Raw genomic sequence first — 24,305 nt, forward strand, 5'->3', positions numbered from 1 at the left:
TCACACTAGAGATGGGATCAAATTGCATTGTCCATTAGTATTTCAAGAAAAGGTGGTTTTTAGTTGAGCATACATGACGTTGCGGAAAGAAACCTTATAATGACCTTGATTTAAGATTATTTTCACCTCGAGACTAGCTTTATGAAAGGATTTTTTCACGCTTGAAAACCACCACGATTTAAGGTTTTTATATAGAAGGTTATTTTCCAAGGTCTTGGATTAGGGTAATGTGCGTGGAATAGAGCAAATGGTCACAGATCTCGCTTTAAGGTTAGGAGGTTTACACGTAAACCGCATTAAAAATCCTTCTAGGTTTACATTAAAAGGTTTTTACTGAGCTAAAATAAACCTTATTTTGCTATCTGGGATGGAAAGAACAGTTGCTAACGTAAACAAATGCCCCGTTTCAGCAACCAATCAGGATGAGATACCCTCACTACGTCACTTGTAGGTATCCTATAGGAAGTTCTGTCACTCAATGAAAGGGGCGTGATTAAAAATAATCCTTGCATTTATGCAATATAAATTTTATATATGTTATAAATTTATAAAATATATCACGAAAAATATATAGTTTATTTTTATATTACTAAAACAAAAACGTATAATAAATTTAAAAATGCACTTGATAAACTGAAAGCACGTCATGAAACTCAAGTGAATTTAAAATCATCACTTAAAAGGTTCTTCGCTGGAGAATGTTGAGAAGAAAAATTAAATTTCATGAGTGACGCTTTCTCTGAGCCATATTTTATTTAGCACAGAACCTCAAAATCTAATAAAATGGGAAAGAGGAGAATCATAAAAGCATATTGATTCACAAGAACATTCCCCGTTTTCTTAATTCTTAAAAACTGAACTGTTTTTGTTCGCAAATGCATCACAAACTAGAGTAAAATTATGTTAGGAGTTAATTGAATTGCAACCTACATTTATGGCGAGATGTTTTACGCTAATAACTAAAATAAGTGATCGAGTTCTTTGCGAAGATGCCGTTATATTCCATTCCGTGTTAATATTCATTCCCGTCTTTCAGTACATATTTTTTTAAAAATAATTTCTAAGATTAAAGACTAAATTAAAAGGTAAACGATGCGAAATCGGTCTACGAATGAAGACAAATCTTTTAATTTTTAACAATTAAAAGTGTAATGATGCCTTTTGAAGCATTAAATTGGACTAAGAAAATAATGTCATTTTAAATTAATTGAAGTTAATTAATTATTTATATTTATAACTTAAGATAAACAAGGGCAGTAAGTTACATGCCAATTTAAAATATACTGACCGAGATTTTAAGTATATTTTTGCTTTTAACCAACGTTTATATACTTTGGTATGTAGTATTCTACGCCATTTTATATTTTATGCTACTCCCATTATTCTGTTACGTTATGCTTCTACGTTATTCTATTTTGTTATGTTAATATATAAATAAACTAAAATGCTTAAAATAAATACCGTTATCAAGTACACATAAACCTATTTTCCTTTCCTCCTATTTATAAATAAAATAAATGATAAATAATATGAAAAGGGAAAAAAATAACTAAATTAAGTAAAATAAATGATATTTGTAAACGAATCACTTAAAATGCATTAATGCATAATTGGGGATAATTTTCCTCAAAACGTTACCATTTCGTGATAAATTATTCCCCAAAGGGAAATAGTCCATTAATACTTTTTTTTAACTTCAGTAAAAAGTTTGAAACTGTTTTAATGATTAAAAAAAATCTTTATAAAATTTAAATCATAATTAGTCAAGCTTAAGAATAAAATAAGTCATTTAATATGAATTTCATATTTGTCATAACACAAGTGGTCTTGAGTTCGATCCTTGCTGTCCCAAAACTCCCTGTGGGGTAAATAGTACTGGGGCACATTAAATCTGACGAGTAACTAAGTCTTCCAAGTTCCCATAACAAATTTATACCTCTGCTGGTACCAAATTGGGGATAGATCATTCTCTGATTCAGGTCGAAATTACGATCTGTGGATGAATAAATGGGTCCGCCCTCTATAGTGTGTGGGGCTGAAGTCAAACTCTTGGCAATTGATGGCACCACTTAACTACAAGAAATACACCATCTGCCTTAAATCTGCTTAGTTCCACCAAGCAGGCTTTGTGGTATTGACAAATAGCATTAGAAGGCCGAGATAGGTTGGTAAGGCATGGTAGGTTCATGTCCAAGAGGTTGTCGATTCGATCCCCTTTGGCCAAAGTCTCCCCCCTCCCCGTGTTAAATCTGTTGGGTTACAAAGTCCTCCATGTTCCCATAACCAGGGTTCCCGCGGCCTTGAAAAGTACTTGAATTTCATTTTGATTTTCAAGGGCCCCTAGAAGTACTTGAAAATGATATTACATCCTTGAAAATTTCGAAATGACCTTGATTTAATAAATCCTCGGTGAAAAAGAACGATAATTCGTTGGAAGTATAAAAAAACTGCATAGTTATATTATTAATGAATCGTATATATGTACTTAGAAAAACATGTTAGTATTCATTTTTTTTTAGTTTTAAAATGAATTTTAAAAAGTATTAATGAATTTTACTTCAAATGAAACTAAAATTTTGATTCGATGGAAACTTTATTTCAGTTTCATCGTTTATTTTATGTCGAATAACTCTCGCATGATGTGCAATATTTAGTGTGTCTTAGGTCCTGTTGACTAAAAGACATCATCGAGAATAAGTTTTTGTTATAAAAATCGGATTTTCAAGTAATAAACCAATTTTAAAGACAGTATTGAGCTCAAATATGCTGAATTCCTAGAAAGCATGTTGTTGAGTGTTAGAGAGAGTATTGTGTTGTAGCGCCCCCTAGAGAGAAATTAATTAGTGTGGAACGAGAGGCAGTGTGCCTATGTGAGTGCTATGTGTAAGGAGTGAAACAATCTCCGAAAAATAAAAGTGATGATAATTTAAAGTTCCAGTCATCTTTTTTTGTGTTGTGAATGTTTAGAGAACTAGCGTATAAACATGGTCCGTCGATGCCACAGATGGCTGGGACCGAAGAAAAGAAATTTAAAAAAAAAAAAAAAAATGTGTATGGTGCACGAGTTCATTTCACGGAGATTCTATTGTTATTGTTACTTGGTGAGAGGTTAGTGACATATTTTTAGTGATATTAATATTTAATCTAGTGTTTTGAATCGTTATTGTTTAGTGTTTTATGAATATTGTGATTGAGATAAATTCATTCTGTGAAAATGAGTATTACTAAATTTAAAAAAGATGAGTTAAAGGCTATTGCCGAGGAGCTAAAATTACCAATACCTGATAATGCTAAAATTTTAGAGTTAAGAAAGTTAATACTAGAAAGTGAGATTTATAACAGTGATAAAGAATCGTATCAGACTATTGTTGATTGTGTATTAGAGGAAATAAAAGAAAACGAAAATAAGCTTAAGCGGGAAAGAGTAGAAAACGAAAGCAAATTAGAAATCGAGAAAATAAAACTGTTACAGTTAGAAAAAGAATTAGAAATAGCTAAATTACGTGAAATCGAAAGCGAATCTAGACTTTCAAATAATGAAATTCAAACCATTTCAAACGAGTGTGACGTTGAAAGTTTAATTAAGAGTGTCAAAACTTTAACTATTCCAGTACCCGTAAGAGCAGAGTCCTTTAATTTGTTTTTTCAGTCAATTGAAAAGGCGTTTAAAACCAAAAACGTTCCCGAGAAATTAAAACCCGAAATTCTTTTGAATATTCTTGGAGAAAAAGCGTGTAATTTAATGGTTTATCTTAGTGAAGAAGATTTGAGTGACTATCATAAACTAAAAGCTATTGTGTTGAAAGAATTTCAACCTACACCCAATGAATGTTTAAGTCACTTTAAAAGAGCACAAAAATTACCTAATGAAAGTTATGTACAGTTCGCGTCTAGATTGAGTGCAAATTTTGAATATTATTGCCAATTGCGAGAAGTAAAAGACTTTAAATCAGTTTGCGAATTAATTGTGTCGGATAAAATCATTGAGTCATTGGATAGAGAATTAACTACGCATATCGGCATTAAGCAAGCAGGCCCCTCTTCCCCACTGGGCACTATGGGCACGTGCCCAGGGCCCCGCGATCGAATGGGGCCCCCTAGTTCCTGCCAGATTACCAAATGATAACCGATACATTATTACCGAAAAACATTAATTTTGAAAAATCTGATGATAATGACTTACTACAATACCTACGCTTATTATATTAGCTTTAGTTTGCCGCATGCGGATAGCTATACCTTGTACAACATAGCTTGAACTTTTTGACAGATGGGTCAGTGATGGGAAACAGAAAATATCTATTGGTGTAAAAAATGTGTTGGCTAAATATGTGGCTGTATGTATGTTTTAAACTATTCAAAATAAATAACTTCATTCGTCAATCAATTTTATTGCACTAGACATAAAAACATTGGGTAGGTAAGAAACCATTGTTTTCAGTTTTTCTATTTAAATTTTACCTCGAAGCAATAAAAACCACTTAAGACTTTCGGAAAATGCTTGAGTCCTTAACAGGTACTTTTATGTTGTGTGTCTATTCTTATGATTATTATCAATTTTTAATATTATTAAAATAAGAAGATATTGTTCGTCGTTGCAAAGTTATATCGATTTCAGATTTGACATCTGTCAAAAAGAAAGATCAAACTAATAAATAAACAGGGTATAATACTCCACTCTCTCTCAAAAATGAGTTTTTCCGATATTAGTATGTTTAGGTTAATTTAAATACCTATATGTAAGTATAAGAATACAATTTAAAAAAAAATTATTAAATTAAAAAAAGAATTATTTGATGCGGTGTGGTTTATGTCTTAAAGAAACCTATTCGAACGTCATTCGTAATACCAAAGACAAAAAAGGGGAATTCCCGATTCCCGATCGTCGTTTGACTTGACGAACGGGAATTCCCTTCAAGTATTTGTCTGCGATGTTGTGGCGTTTGTTTTGTTTGTAGTTGTTAGTTTGTTACTGACTGTGCTCGAGCTCTGATAAAAAAAATAGTATTGTTTGATTAAATCGTCGTTTTGTCTGTTTTGTGTTAGCGAATATTTTCGTTATAAAATTAATTAAATAGTGAATTATAATATAAAATGTCGAAACGGTCATATCCTAGTGGATCTGAAAAAAGGAAAAAAGCTCTACATCAGAAAGAAGTAATTGAAAAGTTACTAAAATTAACATCATATTTTACTACTACTACTGGAGAAACTTCTGTAAGTAGCAATCAACTCATAAATGTTCCACATGATGACTCAGCTCAATTACAAATTGCGGGAATTTCTAAACCTTCATGTTCCAATTTTGAAAAAGAGATTGAATCAGAAAGCGACTATTTCTACGACGAAAGTGCAACGACTTCAGTGACTTCACTAAAACCGACAACTCCAACTGTGTCAATTGAACAGCAGTTTTCCAACACAGAAGAATTAATATCGCACGATCCCGCCGATTATTTTCACGAAAAGTTTGTTGAAATAAATCGCGAAATTTTAATTCGTAAGGGACCAGTATATTTTCAAAATAAAGATTCTGACTTTTCCGAGGCATCCAGAACATACAAAGATGGTAATAAATTAGTAACGAGATATTTCAACAAAGCATTATTTATTCGCAAATTAAAGAACAATGAAAGCGTCGAAAGAAAATGGTTGCTGTATTCGCCTTCCAAATGCTCTGTATTTTGTTTTTCATGCTGCTTATTTAACCCAACTGATGTTAATCTTTGCTCTCGGAATGGATGTAATGATTGGAAGCATATTAATCACATAATTTTAACACATGAAAATAGCCCAGCGCATAAGCAATCTATGATGACTTATGTGGCACGAAGTAAAGCGGTTGGTAGAGTAGATATAGACTTATTATCTCAACATCAAAAGGAAGTGGATTACTGGAGAAACGTACTTAAACGGATTGTAGCTGTTGTAAAATTTTTGGCATCGAGAGGGCTTCCATTTCGCGGCGACAATGAAATCCTAGGATCTCCAAACAATGGAAATTATTTGGGTTGTGTGGAATTATTGAGTGAATTTGATCCATTTCTTGCAGATCACTTAAAAAAATTTGGGAATCCTGGAAAGGGTAACATTTCTTATTTATCAGCAAATATCTGTAATGAGTTTATTGAAGTAATGGGAAAACAGGTTCTAAAAAAAATTATAAATGAAGTTAAATCAGCAAAATATTTTTCCATAAGCGTTGACAGTACGCCCGATCTGTCTCATATTGACCAGCTAACTTTCATCATTCGATACGTAAAAGACTGTGTTCCTGTTGAAAGGTTTTTGAAATTTATACCTATTAAAGAACATAAATCTAAGTATTTAGCGGAGACCATCTTAAATTTTTTAGAGATACATGATATTCCCATAAAAGATTGCAGAGGACAAAGCTACGACAATGCTTCAAATATGTCGGGAAAGTATAGTGGTCTACAAACAAGAATCAAGGAAAAATGTGAATTTGCCACCTTTATACCATGTGCAGGACATTCACTAAACTTGGTAGGTGTCCATGCTGCTGGGTGTGTACCGGAGGCATCACAGTTTTTTGAAATAGTTCAGAAAGTGTACAACTTTTTTTCGGGCTCTACCCACAGATGGAATATGTTAACAGAACATTTAGGTTCAAAAAAAGTTGTTAAGAGTCTTTCACAAACCAGATGGTCAGCCCGAGCTGATGCAGTAAGTGCTTTGCATGGGGGTTATAAAAGAATATTAGAAGCTTTAATCACCATCGCAAACGATACTGAACAGGCACGAGAAACAAGAGACGAAGCCCTTAGTCTGTCTAGAAAAATGGGAAATCTAGAATTTATTATACTGACGGAAATCTGGAGCACTATATTGGAAAGAATAGACAAAACAAGTAATTATCTTCAGAAAGAAACAATAACACTGGACGTTGCAACCAATTTGTTGACTTCACTTTATGATTTTATTACTAACCTCAGGGATAAATTTGATAACTTCGAATCATCTGCCAAAGAAAATAACCCAGAATCTGACTACAAGGATCTATCTCAAAGAACAAGATGTAGAAGCTCACGGCAGAATTTTTTTGATGGCTCTGCGCCATCAGTCCAATTGAATGGAAAAGAGCGATTCAACGTAGAAACCTTTCTCCCAATAATCGATACCTTGAGTGATCATCTAAAACAGCGACAAAGTTCATATGAGATCGTCAGTCAACGTTTTAGTTTATTTTTTCACTTAAAAACTCTGAATTTCGAAGAGATACGACAAGGATGCAAAGAATTTTCTCAAATCTATCACGAAGATGTAAATGAAAAAGAGTTAGAAATAGAATGTCAACATTTAAAAGAATACTTAATAAATGTTCAGAGTGAAAATGAAGCATCTAACAGTGTACAGGAAGTATATAATCTATTAAAGCAAAACAAAATTGAAGACACATTTCCTAACGTAGAAATTGCATTGAGAATATTTTTAAGCATGATGGTAACTAACTGCAGCGGAGAACGCTCCTTCTCCAAATTGAAACGAATAAAAAATGAATTAAGAAGTACAATGCTTCAAGAGAGATTAAATAGTTTGTCGCTGATGTCCATAGAATGTGATATTCTCAATACCATAGATTTTGAAGAAGTGATTAACGATTTTGCTCATCTTAAATCTAGAAGGGTACCTTTGCAATCAACATAGAATTAATCTAAGGATTTTAAGTTAAGCGAGTTACTTTTGTAGATTATTTTTTATATTTCCTATTTTTTTATAGCTAGTAACTAAATAAAAATAAATTTAGAACCTTGTTTGTCTTTCTTTATCTATTGTAACTAAATAGTGTTTTCTCAAGGTCATAGGGGCCCCATGATCCTAATGTGCCCAGGGCCTCAAATAGTTTAAAGACGGCCCTGTAAGCAAGGAGAAACATGGTATAAGCCACATGAATTAGGCCGTGAGTGCGATATTTTCATATCATCAAAAGGAAAAATTAAAGCGGAACAAAGTTTATTTCCTAAATATAAATCTAAATATGAACCGCAACGTCATGATGGCAATAATCGAAATAATTTTCAGGGGTCAAAAATTACTTCTAATGTTTATCTTTCTTCTGTCAAAAATGTTAAATGTTTTTGTTGTAATTCAAAGGAGCCCCACCCATTGTATTTGTGCCCTGTTTTCAAATCTATAAATGTTAACGAAAGAGTAGATATTTTAAAGACTAATAATTTGTGTTATAAGTGTTTGCGCTCAGATTGCAATGTTAAAAAATGTAAAGTAAAGAATTGTTTTTGTGGGAAACCGCATAATCGTTTAATTCATTTTCCTAAATTAGAAAACTATAATTCTTTCACCCAGGCACCAACTGTCACAGGAGCTGCTGCTGATTCATCATTAAATCCTCAAGCGCAGATCTTCGTTAGGCAGGGAGGGTCGAAAAATGATAATACTGCTTTCCCCCAAATTGAGAATGAGAGAAATTCAGCAGTTGTGGCTACGAGCTTTTTACAAAACAAAACTAAGACAGTTCTATTGAGTACCGCGCGTTGTTTTATTCGAGACAGATATGGCGCCATACATGAAATTAGATGCCTGTTAGATGGGGGAAGTGAATCGCATTTCATAACAAAGGATTGTGCGGATAGATTACAGTTGAAAAATGAAAAAATAAATTTACTTGTATCTTGTTTAAATGATTCCTCAATGACTATTAATGGGTGTGTTACGGCTACAATAAATAACAAGAATATGAGTTTTAAAAAAGAGCTTAATCTGCTAGTCGTAAAGAAAATAACTGATTTAATTCCGTCTAGAAAAATTAATATTTCAGTCGATTTACCTAACGAAATAAAACTAGCTGATCACACATTTAATATTCCCGGTGAAATTGATATTTTATTAGGCGCTGAAATATTTTATGAATTACTTAGACCAGGTCAAATTTATATAGGAGATTCTCGAATACTTTTTCAAAATACAGTGTTCGGATATGTCGCTGGCGGAAATGTCGATGAGATGAGGGATAACAAAATTCATTGTGGGTTAATACGAGATAGTGATTTAAATACTACATTAAAGAGTTTTTGGGAGTTGGAATCTATTGGTATCGAGGATAAGGGTATTAGTAGTGAGGAGGATATAAATTTGGAAATGTTTAAGGAAAGTGTAAGTTTTAAAAATGATAGGTATGAGGTTGAACTTCCGTGGAAAAGAAATAGTAGTGAGTTGAGTGATAATTTCAATTTAGCGAAAAAACGACTCGGAAGTCTTATGAGAAAAATGCAAAGTGATAAAGTTTTATATTCTGAGTATCGTAAGGTTTTAAAGGGTTACCTAGATGAGGGAATAATTGAGAAGGTAACAAGTCCCTTTCTTACCACAAATAACCCAGTATTTTATCTTCCTCACCAAGTGATAATAAAAAATGAATCTCTCACAACAAAATTACGAATAGTGTTCGACGCCAGTGCACACGAAGTAGGACAGTTATCATTAAACGACTGTTTGTATCAAGGGATAAATTTAAACCCAAACATTTTTGACTTGCTAATATCTTTTCGTCTAAACAAAATTGCTGTTTTAGCTGACGTCGAAAAAGCGTTTTTACAAATTTCCTTGGCTCAAAAAGATAAGGACGTTGTGCGATTCTTAGTGGTTAATGATGGAAAACAAGAAGTATTCAGATTTAATCGTGTGTTGTTTGGACTCAACGTGTCTCCATTTTTATTAGCAGCAACTATAAAGATTCATATTGAGAAGTATGCAGAACAATATCCCAATACCGTACAGACACTCAATGAAAGTGTTTACGTCGATGATCTTATTTCTGGAGAAGATACTGTGGAATCAGCATTTGACTTGTCGAAGACTGCTGCAAAAATTATGAGAGATGCAGGGATGAACTTGCGAAAATGGATAACAAATGACTGTGATTTAATGAAACTATGGCGTTTAGAAAAATTTGACCATTTAGACATAAACGATCTCGATGACCAGTTACATCGTGTTTTGGGACTGTTGTGGAGTCCTCAAGATGATTATTTAAGCCTTGGTTTAAAGAGTCTTTTAGACTTTCTTCAGGAAAGGAAAAATACTAAACGCTACTTGCTAATGGCAGCAGGCAGAATATTTGATCCCATTGGATTTGTGAGTCCTTTCACCATAAGATTTAAAATTTTGTTTCAAGAGATCTGGCAACAAAAATTAGACTGGGACGAAGAGCTACTGCCAGATGTTAGTGAGAAATTTGAACAATGGTGTTCTGAAGTGCATTCCTTAAGTAAACTTCACATTTCTCGATATATTATGAAGTGTGATGATGAGAATTTTCTAGAATGTGAACTACATACGTTTTCCGATGCTTCCATTAAGGCGTATGGAGCAGCTGCATATATAAGACTGAAAACTCCCCAGAAAATCTTTGTTCATCTTGTGAGTTCCAAGAGTCGTGTGGCGCCGCTAAAACCATTAACTCTTCCACGTTTGGAACTAATGGGAGCTTTACTTTCTGCGAGATTGGCTAGAGAAGTCTCACGGGTCCTCAGTAAGAAAATACCAACGACCAACTACTTTTGGACTGATTCGACTATAGCCCTGTGTTGGATCCAAGGTCCTAGCAACAGATGGAAGGTCTTCGTCGCTAATCGTGTGAAAGAGATACAATCTTTGACAAACAAAGTTTCTTGGCATCATTGTCCTGGAAAGGACAATCCTTCTGATCTTCTAACGAGAGGTATCAACGCCGACTTACTGTTGAACTGTGAAAAGTGGTGGCATGGGCCGCACTTTCTTCATGAACAAATTATTGTCTTTAAAGGTGACATTGTGGTACCTAGTGACAGCAATGAATACGATGAAGAACTAAAACAATCCGAACGAAAAACTCTGACTATGACTTTGGACAATAACCTTTTGAACAAGATCCTTTCTTTGCATAATAACTTTCGTAAAATTGTATGTGTTTTGAGTTATCTTTACAGGTTCATCGAAAATTGTAGGAATCCATTATACAGAGAAATTGGACCATTAAAGATCTGTGAAATCCAACGTGCGGAAACAACACTTTTAAGGCTGGTACAACAAGTGGAATTTTACTCGGAAGTGAAGGACTTGTCCAGTAAGGGTATGGTTAACCCAAAAAGTAAGATTAAAAATCTTTCACCTTTCTTAGATACTGAGGGTGTCTTACGTGTAGGTGGTAGACTGGTACACAGTAATTTGAGTTTTGACAAAAAACACCAGATTATTCTTCCTAACAATCATAGATTGACCAATTTAATTCTTGAAATGACCCACAAAAGACAATTGCATGTTGGTCCGCAAACTTTGTTATCTATTGTTAGACAAAAATACTGGCCGTTAAACGGTCGCAATATGTGTAGAATATTAGTTCATAATTGTGTAGATTGCTTTAAGGCAAACCCTGTTACTTGTTCACAAATTATGGGTCAACTGCCAACCGAGAGAGTTTCTCAGAGTTTTCCCTTTAACTATGTCGGATTAGATTTTTGTGGACATTTCTGGATTAAATATCCAAATCAAAGGAAAGGAGTTTTAAACAAAGTATATGTGTGTGTATTTGTGTGCATGGTCACTAAAGCATGTCATCTCGAAATAGTTACAGATCTATCTAGTGAAGCCTTCATCGCGGCTTTAAAGCGATTCTTTAGTAGACGAGGAAAATCTGAACGCATTTTTTCAGACAATGCTTCCAATTTTGTTGGTACGAAATTAGAGTTAAAAAGACTTAGAGAAATTTTGAGTAAATGTGATAATAATTTGAGTAATTTTTTGTGCGAGGAACGTGTTGAGTGGAGTTTCATTCCACCAAGAGCACCACATCAAGGAGGCCTTTGGGAGGCTGGGGTAAAAGCCGTTAAACATCACCTTAGGAGAGTTATGAGTAATTCTAGATTTACTTATGAGCAATTTTTAACCATTCTTAACCAAATTGAGGGCATTCTCAATTCGCGTCCCCTCTACCCTTTGTCATGTGACCCTGAGGATTTTGAAGCTTTAACTCCTGGTCATTTTCTAGTAGGCCGTCCCCTCACAGCGATAGCAGAGCCAAGTTTTACCGAAGTACCTGAAAACAGATTAAAAGTATGGCAAAGATTATCAAAAATTGTACAACAAATTTGGAAGCTTTGGTCAAATAACTATCTGAGTACACTTCAAAATCGAACAAAATGGTATTTTGAGAAAAACAATGTAAAAATTAATGATATGGTAATTTTGAAAGAAGATAATTTGGCTGTGTGTAACTGGCCTCTTGGTCGAGTTCTTGAAGTGTATTCTGGTAAAGACAAGAAAATAAGAGTAGTATTAGTGAAAACTAAAAATGGAATTTTTAAACGTCCAATTACTAAACTTTGTATTTTACCATTCTCAAATGATCAATAAGTGTGAAAATTTCAATTTATGTGTATTTTGAATATTTTAGTTTTATTGTGAACATTGTATTAAATTGTTATGATTGTTTAATTTTAAGCATTGAATATGTCATTCAATCCGGGGGTGGATGTTGAGTGTTAGAGAGAGTATTGTGTTGTAGCGCCCCCTAGAGAGAAATTAATTAGTGTGGAACGAGAGGCAGTGTGCCTATGTGAGTGCTATGTGTAAGGAGTGAAACAATCTCCGAAAAATAAAAGTGATGATAATTTAAAGTTCCAGTCATCTTTTTTTGTGTTGTGAATGTTTAGAGAACTAGCGTATAAACACATGTAACCTTACAGCAACCTTGTGGTCGGAATTTTCTTTCTATTGTCACTGAAATGCTTGTACTAAAAACCTTTTTTTTAATAGAACAAAAATATTGCAGTTTAAAGCAATTCCTCTAAAAGGATTAAAAATTACTTTTCAAAGCTTTGTTAAAAAGTATTCTCATATAGGTCCATAATGATGTTTTAGATGATGTCACACTAGCGATAGGATCAAATTGCAGTGTCCATTAAAATTTCATAACAAGGTGGATTTTAGTTGAGCATACAAGATTTTGCGAAAAGAAACCTTATAATTACCTAGATTATTTCCCCCTCGAACCAAGCTTTATGAAAGGATTTTTTCACGCTTGAAAACCCTAAGACAACCTCGATTTAAGGTTTTTATATAGAAGGTTATTTTGCAAGGTTTTGGATTAGGGTAATGTGCGTAGAATAGAGAAGATAGTCACAGATCTCGTTTTAAGGTTAGAAGATCTACACGTACAAACCATATTACAAAACTTTTAAGGTTTACATTAAAAGGTTTTTGTAGAGTGAAAACAAACCTTATTTTGCTGGCATTAGTTGTAGCTATTAATCTAGCGTACACGTAAGCGCACAATTACTGAACAAATATACCTGCTTTTCGATGACGGATTAGGAATTTCGATTGTCAAAATACGGGGAAGTAGGCTAAATCTTTTTAGTTTAGTCCGGAGAGGGGTCAAAAATGTGTGCCTCTATCGCGTCCAACTTTGAAAAATTTATGAAGCGAATCATATTTACTATTTTTTGATAATTATAAATACATTTCACTAAAGATAATTACAGGCAAAAAACTTTTTAGAAGTGAATTACTGGCAGTGGATGCGGGACTTGAAGCCATTCTGAGGAAAAATGATTGTGGAAATCTCTGAATTCTGAGGGATAGCCAAAGTTCAATGGAACATCTTAATAATTGGATCTATATTGGTGATAGGATAGGTATATCTATCCTTCACAAGTTGAAGTGCATCTCACTTCTCAAAAATATGTAAGTGAAATATTTATGTATGCATCTCACTTCAACGTGATATTCATTTCCAGTGGATCCCATCCCATGTTTATCCATTTGGTAACGAGAAGGCAGACTGTCCAGCAAAGGACGGTTGCAGCCTGCCAACTTCCGCATCCGATGAACTTACCTACCTAGAACTTTTTTCTCTGATGGAGAACTTAAATAGGAGGATTTGGCCAGTGCCTCCCACTCATAATTGGTATAGGGTTTCAGGATAACGGGACAGTCGTTGATTCTTCCATGCCTTGCCAGTAGACATCTAAAATGTCTTACTTTTTTTCAGGATAGTAAATCCTACCCTCCTTGCCCAAAATGCCACCAACAACAGCCTTCAGCTGAACATATTTTAAGCTTCTTGGGACTTCTTCGGGAAGAAATTTACACTTCTCCTCTCCTTGTTTCCGACTCTTTTCCAGTCAACGAATTTATGGATCTGGTCTGACGTCGTCAGATCTTTGGAGATAAGTAACAACAACAACAGGCAAAACAATTTTTAATAAGAAACAATTACTTACTATTTTTGATATTTCTTTGAAAAAAGGCGAAAATTTTTTGAGCTGTAAGACAGGCTAATTTTCCCATCATTTAATACTGAGTAATTTAAGTGACAAAATCCAAAATTTTAACGAAACCGGTCTAACAGAGCCGCGATGGCTCAGGGGCAACAGCTTTCGCCTTCAAATGATGTGAACCGGGTTCGAATTCCAGCGATGGCTGGTCGATATGAAATCCTCATCCTGCTTTAACCAACCGCAGTGCTGACGTAAAATATCCTCAGTGGTAGACGTATCATAGGTTAGAGTTCCCTTACCTCCAGGCTAGGTGGGAGGTTTACGTGGTTTTCTCTCCATGTAACGCAAATGCGGATTAGTTCCCTCAAAAAGCCCTCCGATAATAAAAAAAGTCGAAAATTTAGCTAAAATAAGTGGCCAAACGTAATCAGTTTTTGGTATAATGTGATCACCAAACCAAAGCACAATATAACTTAAAATCAAATAGACCACTCCATTACTACTATAGCGTGTGACACCACATGGCTACATTTCGGGATTGCCAGGCAATAAGCGTTCTCTGTCATGTACTGTTACTAGTCGGAATAAACGCCACTGCATTCCAGCAGAGATTTAGTTGGCATTACAGCCAGTTCTGCGTACGCTTTGTACGTACTCCAATACGTACTCTTTATTCTCACCCGTAGGTTTCATAAGAACCTCATTTTAATTGGATATTCCATGTTGAGTTTTATAGAATAGTTGAACAATCCAGAAATTTTTTTTCTTCTAACAATTGGGTGTTCTTTTGTGTCTGTTCTTTATCATAGATGCAATAGTGTCTAGTTACCCAGAGTAGAAGTTAGTCCTTCTGATCCAGATTAAATTTTATCTATATGCAAATAAAGGGTTCTTGGCTTTCAATTAAATCAGCAATTCAATAAAACTGCATTCATTTTTTAAGACAATCTATATTTATATTTGATAATATCTATATGTAGCGTCTATATGTGTCTACAATTATATGTAGCCAAATATTAAACAGAAAAATATTATTCAATTATTCTATATTTAAACAAGCAAAGGTGTCTTTTAAAAAATAGCCTGATATAGCAACAAGCAAGTTTCGCGCATTCGGAAATCTACAACAGATTTTCAACTACACTGGTAGAAGAAATCAAGAGAATTGGCAGAATTGGTCGATTATCTTTAGAACTCCTGCACCGATTTTAATGAAAATTGACCGGTTGATACAATATAAAACAAATAACCATTCAACTATTGTAATACATGATCATGCGTAACACTCGTTTGAGTCGGTAGGTATGAAATTGCCACAGGACAATTCAGGCTAATTGTCACAGGGAATGATAAAATGCTTTATTTCAAGTATGAAACCACACTACAAGGCCTGTATATCTGTAAGAGGGGACCATACCCCCATTAACCCATTTTTTTGAAGTTATACTTCTTATGCGACTTCCAACAAGGTTGCGTTAAACGTTTAACGCTACATTTTTATTGGCCGGGAAATCACGTGGTAGGATCCAGTTTTCCCTCATTCATTTCCATATTGTTTTGGTTCTCACTAGCATAAAAATAATAAAAGTCATAAAAGTATTGTTTTTCTATGTATATTTTTTTTAGTTTGATTTGATACACATATAATTTAATAGAATAGTATTTTTTATTTTCAAATTTAGTGGATAACAATTGTAAAAAATGAGTGAAAACAATCCCACGGATTTAAGGTTATGTAAGGTACGTCTCCTGTGAATATCAATTGATTGTTAGGTTTTCTCTTTTGAAATTACATTATGACACATTCACATACATTATTACTACAAATACATTTTCCATGTCGAGACGATGAGGCAACCACAAGCACTTCCACTGGTTCAATAGGTCCACGGAGGGAAAATGCACAATTTGGGTATACTATAGCCTACGTCACAGGTTGTGTTATTCCTACTAAATTTAACCCATGAACGGCATTTTCTGCGAGCCTAACTTCAAGCCACAAATAAACAAACGAAGTGTTTGATCGTTTAAATAGCTGCTCGCCAGATTTTATTGCATTATAAAGAAAAGTAATTGATATTCGATTTTTGATTAATAATTGATTTATGTGGATAGTGGCATAGAATTTAGCATTGCGTCATGGTAAATGTTATTCTTACTAAGTGGAAGTAGTTGTGCTTTTTTCATATTATACCCAATATTACCGCTATTACAGAGCACGGAAGCGAGCGGAGCAGGAAAAAGAGTCGTTGAATAGAACTAGTGATCCTTCTACGACTGCTGATTCTTTTACAATAAACGTCTCAGGTTACGAAGTTTAACTTCTTCCGTGCGGAGGGACTCCACGCACTGTTTTTTTTTTGTTTTTGTTTATTCTGCAACAAATGTTTCATACCTTCCTACTCCAACGAGTGTTACTATGATCATGCATGTGTATTACAATTGTTGAATAATTATTTGTTTTGTATTGTATCAATGTATGTACATAGCAAATTACATTAAAATTGGTACAGTAGTTCTAGAGATAATCGACCAAGTCTGCAAATTCTCTTAATTTCCTTCAATGCACTTTAAGAAATACACAATTACAAAATATACAAGTTAAGAAATAATTTTATATCCTGCTTGAGATTATTGGATATAGTTATTAAAGCGTAAAACCTTCATTGAAATACATAAAACCAAATTTTCAGATAGTTGAAATTTCATTCTTAATCTTTGCTGTAAATATAACTTGAAAAGTTTGCTTAAAGGTTTTGATTTCTCGTTGTGAAAAGAGCCCGCAAGGATTTTGTCAATATAACAATGGGCAGCTCTGTATTACAAAGCTTTTATGGCTTTAATTAGCTTTCACTCCCGGCTTTGTTTGGGGGCTTTTATAAGGACAAACTAAATTTTCTCAGAAGTTTCGGTGCAAGATTTCAATCAGAAGAATGTCGACGTTTTTACCTCCGAGGAATGTTCTTTTATGCATGAAATTCTATTCATAAATCTAATTTAAATAAATTTGTATAAATTTAATACTTCTAATATTTTTAATATAAAAAGACATGCTTTTCAATAAGCAAATCCTTTTTTTTTCTTTCTTTTATTATCTTTTTTATAATAATAAGAATAAGAATAATTTTGAAAAATATGAGCTAAAAAGCTTTTAGCGGCTTAACTAAAGATAAAATGATATATTTGATGTATTTCAATGATATGTGTAAATCGTTATTATAATAATCAAGGGTATTTATTTTTTACATGAAATTGAATAATTTAATAGCATTGTAACTAGCTGTATGATAATATTGTTACTTTGAATTGTATTTATTATAACAAATATCAGATGTATATGAGATCTTAAGTTAATTTAACAAGACTCAGAGTAATGTGCATGTGACATTTAATGCTTTAAAAATGCCCAGTCTCGTAAGCATGTGAAATTTACGTAACAATAGTTTTTATTAGTTGAATCACTGCTAATCGATTCATTCTGATCTGCGTTTAACGATAAAATATCATGTTTGGTAGACAGATCATGAAAAGTCCCATTGGCGACAAACTAACCAAGAGGAGCGGTGGTGGTGCAGAAGATAGAGCGTTCTTCCAATGAGGTAAATCGGGAAGAATTCCAGCGATGGCAGGTCGATACGAATTCCGCACCCGGCTCGCACTGACCATAGTGTTGAAGTAAAATATCCTCAGTGGTAGACGGATCCATGAGTTAGAGTCCCCTTGCCATTAGGCTAACCGAGGGAGGCTTTCGTTGTTTCCCTCTCCAAGTAACGCAAATGAGGGTTAGTACAATCAAAAAGTAATCCTAGAAGGCAAAATGTCTCCCAATACTTAATTCTGGATTAATTACAAGGTTACGGAGTTGAACATCGGTAGTCGTAAACTCAAAATTGGGTCAGCTGTTCAACGAAGGTTATAAAATAAAGCAAAATAAACTTACCAAGGGGAAGCTTTGTGATTTTCTTCCCCTCGTAACGCAAATGCGGGTTGCTTTGATACAACAAAATGACCTCATCAAAGGTATGTTTCTTAGAAATCTTGATTCGTCGATTTTTTTTTCTGTGTTGCACACAAAATTTATGAGACTAAGGAGCTGCAGATTAGAAACCGCAAATTAGTTATAAGCTATTAAATGTATCGCTGGTTATTGCATGAAATAAGTGGTTTAATTTATACTAACGAAGTTTTTTTTAATTTAAAAATGATGAAGGGGAGTTTCTACAATTACGTGTCCGTTACTTATGTAAGATGAGTAGTTTACATATTTTGTCGCTTTTCTGAAATTTTTGAATAACTAAAGACAAATAAATATAATTAATTCTACAATTCGTCTTCTCAAAAGTCTAAAATTTTACAAAAATTAATGGGTCGATACACCGATAATAAAGTCGATCGTTAAATATTGTTGCATTATAAACAATGAATTCTGAATATTTTTAAATCAATTTACCTCCTTCAAAAACGACTTTTAATATGCTATGTACAATTAATTTTGAGAATTATCTTATCAAATTTTCTTTATATATATAAAGATTATTTTTTTAAAAATAATACTTTAAGTAAAGTTCAGAAGAGAACTTAAGATAATTTATTCAAGAATATTACGAAACGCAATGAAATCTTTTAAGACAAAGATACAAATTTAAAAATTGAAGAACATCATCTGCGTCGGATTTAATAACGTTATCAGTTTTACAGATCCCATTCTGCAATGGATTCTCCACACAAATCACCTCAACCAACGAAATTCAACTTTGAATCCTCGTCTAGTATTAACTGACGTCTATAACAGCTGTTTCACCTCTTTTGGTCAGAATTTTTAACGTGAAACAATTTTACAGACATAATTTATGTCTTTTAACTTTAATTTTTTTTTACTTGGTTTTCTCAGCCGTCGACTTGCATGCCCGACATACCAGATATTCGCTATAACGTAGTCAAAAATAGGGGGTCGACACCGTAATATACGGTATTTCAAATTTTCGGTGATAATTTTCTCAACTTTTTCTAGAGAAAGATTAATTTTTCTTTCCGCAATCTCTATATAAAAACAATATTACTTTCAATTTACTGCAATATAAATAAGGTATAAAAATTAAACCGTGTTCCAAATTCTCTTTAATCTTAATAAAGTGTTAAAATAAATCAATATCTCCATATGAACTATATTTTAACAAACTGAAACATAGTGTGATTCAGTATACAAATGATTTAAGGCTTCTACAACGCATAATACAAAATATATTGATAAAAATAAATGTTTAAAATTCAATTTAATCTTAATAAGGTGTTAAAATGAGTCATATCTCCATAAGGATTATATTTCATCGAACTGAATCATCGTGTAATTCTTCTTCTTTCTTATGCCTTTGAAGGCAGAAGGGTGCGATTGTTCTTGTTTTCCATTGGTGCCATATATGGCCCAGAATTCGACTTCTGCCACACCCATACGTCACAACCATTTCAAGGGTGGATCCATTCATTCATCTGTTCATTCATTAACAGATTGTAATTTTGACCTGAATCAGAGAATGATCAAACTCCAATTCAGTACCCCCAGAAGTATTGATTTGTTATGGGAACATGGAGGACTTTGCGACTCGACAGATTTAACGTGCATCAGTCACCATTTACTACACGGGGAGTCTTCGGTCGGCGGGGATCGAACTCACGGACTCTCGGACATGGACCCAGCTCCTTACCGACTAGGCTTTCCCTGACCATAGTGTAATTAAAGTATAAGAATGATTTAAGGCCTTTACAATACTATACAAAATGAAATAATAAAAATAAATTATGGGAATTTTCTTTAATTTATAGCATTGTGAATTTGTTTTTCCGATATTATTTCAGCACCTGATGTCCCATTTTTCACAAAATAATTAATTATTCTTACATGTTTCGTCTGACAGCAATCACGTGGAATAGAAATTTTTTTTCCCCGATATTATTTTCATACGCGATGCATCATATTTCGCAAAAAATTGCTTATTTTAACAAATAGATTCTGACAACAAACAAGCAATTTCGAAAATTGTTTTTTTTTTCCTCGATATTATTTCTATTCATTTCAACAAAAAAAATTAGCTATTTTTGCAAATTCCTTCTAAAAACAAACACACGTTTCAGAAATTTGTTTTTCGATATTATTTTTATGCATGATGTGGCATAATTCACAAAATATAATTTATATTTACAGATAGTTTCAGACGACAAACAAGCAAATTATAAGAAAAGAGTACTTTAAACCTTAGTTCTCGATTACGTAAAAATCCTTATCATAAAAGCAAAAGCAATTCAGAATGCATTTTTCCTTTTACTTTAATATAAATTTAAAAATCGGTAAAAGCTTTAAGCAAATGCCACGAAAACGATTTTTTAAATGAATAGATAATTAATAAATAATTTTTAATACTGTAACGGATAGTTAATTCGCAGCAACAGATGGCGCTACCTCTCTATCCGTACAAACACAAACAATAGTCATCGTTCTGATTCTTACCAAGTGAGATGACGCAAGAATCTTCCCAGGTTCCCGTTTTACCCCAGTCAGTTTGGGTTAAACTGTAAGTTACTTTCTTTTTTTTAGTCAATGTTATATCGTTATTGTAAAATGGATGTGTGAATGTATAATTAAAATACTGAGCTCTTCTTGATGGTGTTTCCTTCCATCCTCTTGCGTCCTTACAATACTACATTATAATATTTAATAAATATATATTTATATTTTGTAATATTTATGTTTTTATAATTTATGTGTCCCGCAGTGGACTGATTGTAAAGAGACGGTTCCTAGTAAAATATATAAGTCAAGCATCACTGGCTGCGGTCAGTAAGCGGCTGAGTGACCACTTTGATCAGCTTGCGTAGGGACCGAGGGTACGTAGTATCGCTCCTCCTTAAACTGTTCTACCGTAAAGTATTCGACTTCGCGCTTAGGTAGTCGGGCTACCAAAACACTGGAACCATCCCCTCTACAGAGGATTCAAAATTGCGATATCAGGTCTTCAGATCATCCTATGGGATACTTTCCATAGGATGATCTGATAGGATGATCATCCTATGGGATAAGAATGCCTGCTAAAGAAAATAAAAATAAAAACAGCAGCGGTCGCCCTAGTAACGCATGCGCACTGTTTACTATTACACTTGAAAGTGTGGACGCCATCAATTCCAAGCAAAGACCGTCGCCAATGGCCCATTGTGCAGCTCTAATGCGATGTAAATAAAGTACCTACCTGCCTGTAATGTATGTATTATTATATTACTTACAATATTTAATTTTATATTACCCATTTGCAAAATGCGTCTTTGCTTGGAATTGATGGCGTCCACACTTTCAAGTGTAATAGTAAACAGTGCGCATGCGTTACTAGGGCGACCGCTGCTGTTTTTATTTTTATTTTCTTTAGCAGGCATTCTTAATGTATTTACATAATAATAATTTTAAAGTATTTTTATATTTTATTTTTATCATTAACGTATAATGACTGGCTTGACGGTGATTTTAATATAAACATGAATGCTGAAGAATTAAAAGTATTTTGCGACATCTTGAAACACGTATATAGGCAGGATTTGAAAGCCAATCCTACGACAAACATCCATTGAGACAGTTTTTGCGAACCATGACTTGAAATGCTTAACGGAGACAGTCCAGAAAGAAAAAGCATTTCACCAAGGGGTAACCAGCGACCGTAATAGGGCGATAGCAACTTTTTTTAGTTTTTTTTTTTTTTTAATAATTATTTTAAAATAAAAAATATATTTTGTAATATTTAATAAATTTTAACTGCACGGCAAATAAAATGTGAAACTGATTTTGCAGCTTTCACAGAATCGAGTGGTGTGAAGACTTACCTTGATTCTTCTATGGGATGATAGAGTGTGAGCATTTTGGGATGCTTGAATCTGTCCAGTTGTCGGACACTGAATCGGAGAATCTCTGTGATTGTTTCTCGTCTCTTCGGTTTGTGAAGTTTCTCCGCGCATCTCTTCTCAAAACAAAACACAGCAGCTTCCTTCGGGAAAGAAAAAGGGAAAAATCTTCAAGAACTAATCATCATTATCACGTTAATATAATAAAGTAGGTTGAATGATAATAAATAACTTCCACACTGACAACATTACAGATAGCAAAATAAGGTTAGGAACGTCTGAAAGCAATAAAATTACTTTTAATTTGTTTTTTTGTTTAAACATTATAAATTTTCTTTCATTAAGATGCTTCTTTTTGATATATATATATATATATATATATATATATATATATATATATATATATATATATATATATATATATATATATATATATATATATATATATATATATATATATATATATACGAGGGTTGTAAATTAAATAGTGGCAACTTAACCTTGAAACTCACAGAAGGGCGGGCATACGCAAATTGGATATGGGAACGGTGAAGTGGCACTGTTGTCGATGTGTAGAGGGCAAAAAACAGTCGATTTGCTTAGAAGGGTAGTTGTTGTGTGGCGTTAAAGTGAGAAGTTTCTTTTCCATCGCTCTAAATCATGTTTTCAAAAGGTGATCAGCGGTCGTGGCTTACAATCGAGGTTGCCCGTGGCAAAAATGCAACAGAATGCTATCGAGGATTAGTGGAAGCCTGTGGAGCAAATGTTTTACCGTATAGGACATTAGCACGATGGGTTCAAGCATCTCGTCTTTTTCCGTCATTAAGCCTTTTCACAACATGCTTTAGAGTGATGGAAACGAAACTCCTCACTTTAACGCCGCGCAACAACTACCCTTATAAGCAAATCGACTGTTTTTTGCACTCTACACATCGACAACAGCGCCACCTCACCCCACCCATACCCTATTTACGCATGCCCGCCCTTCTGTGAGTTTCAAGGTTAAGTTGCCACTATTTAATTTACAACCCTCGTATATATATCATATGTCTATAATTTTTCTTTATTTTATTCTTCATTTTGAACTTATATATATATATATATATATATATATATATATATATATATATATATATATATATATATATATATATATATGCAACACAAAAAGCTTCTATTAATCTTTTTATGTTAGTTTCTTCGCCATAAAACAACTCCTAATTTATTACTAATTAATTATTCAAGTCGAAATGCTTTCTCACACTTTTAAAAGCCACATCCTGTTCCTAAATCTATTTTTGGTCCAAGTATGCATAAATTTAAATAAAGACATTTTCCCCTTTAATCTTCGTGAGAATCACTCGACCTATTTCTTAAACCAATAGTAGTATCTAAGATTTCCCTCTTTTCCCTAAATCGAGACATTTACGGATTTTTTGCAAGATTTTCCCTACCAGAAAGACAGATCGCTCATGGAGTAAACTACACTTTTCGTTCTCCACTCAACAAAGAATGACATAATAAAATTCTTCTGCTTTCATTAAAATCCTGTGTCTATATATATATATATATATATATATATATATATATATATATATATATATATATAAATAAATACAAGAAAACACGAAGAAAGTTAAGAAAAACAATAAGTTTCATTTATTGCGCTTAAGCTGCAAGTAAACAGAACTCATTAGATAAGTTCATAACGAAGAATAAAACAAAGAAAAATAATAGACATATGAAAAAGGGGGGGAAATAATAAGTAAAAAATAACAAACAACAGTTTATTAAAAATAATAATAAATAAAAATAAAAAATTAAAAAAAAAAATCATGAAATGTTAATTAAAAAACCGGAAAAAAAGGGCTTTTCCTCAGCCCACACGATTATATCCGCAAAACAGAGTGCTTTCTGATATTGTATCAATAAAGCCAAAGCTAAATAAATTAATACAATAGTGTGAGGAATTCCTTTACTAAATAATTTTCTTTGTTAATCTATACAGTTTTTCCATGTGCAAATCCATTACGGGCAAATCCGTGGATAAAATTGTTTGCTAAAAATTTCTTTATTAATTTATACAATTTTCTATGTGCAAATCCATTTCGGGCAAATCCGTGGCTAAAATTATCTACTTAGGTTTTTTCTTTGTTAATTTTTCCATGTGCAAATCCATTTCGGGCAAAT

At 33.3% G+C, this 24,305-nt stretch overlaps 1 protein-coding gene across 4 annotated transcripts in view; it reads right to left on the minus strand.

Moving 5' to 3' along the window:
* LOC107453616 (SCY1-like protein 2) overlaps positions 1-24,305 on the minus strand; it is a 556,894-nt gene that overhangs the window by 270,615 nt on the left and 261,974 nt on the right. For all 4 annotated transcript variants that reach the window (XM_087169467.1, XM_087169470.1, XM_087169468.1 and 1 more), the window contains one exon: positions 22,098-22,258. In XM_087169467.1, coding sequence (XP_087025593.1) covers positions 22,098-22,258 — 161 coding nt within the window. The remainder of the gene's footprint in view (positions 1-22,097; positions 22,259-24,305) is intronic.

Source organism: Parasteatoda tepidariorum, chromosome 8 (assembly GCF_982258835.1).
Source record: "Parasteatoda tepidariorum strain Cologne lab strain chromosome 8, Ptep-v5.0, whole genome shotgun sequence".
Classification (NCBI taxonomy): domain Eukaryota; kingdom Metazoa; phylum Arthropoda; class Arachnida; order Araneae; family Theridiidae; genus Parasteatoda; species Parasteatoda tepidariorum.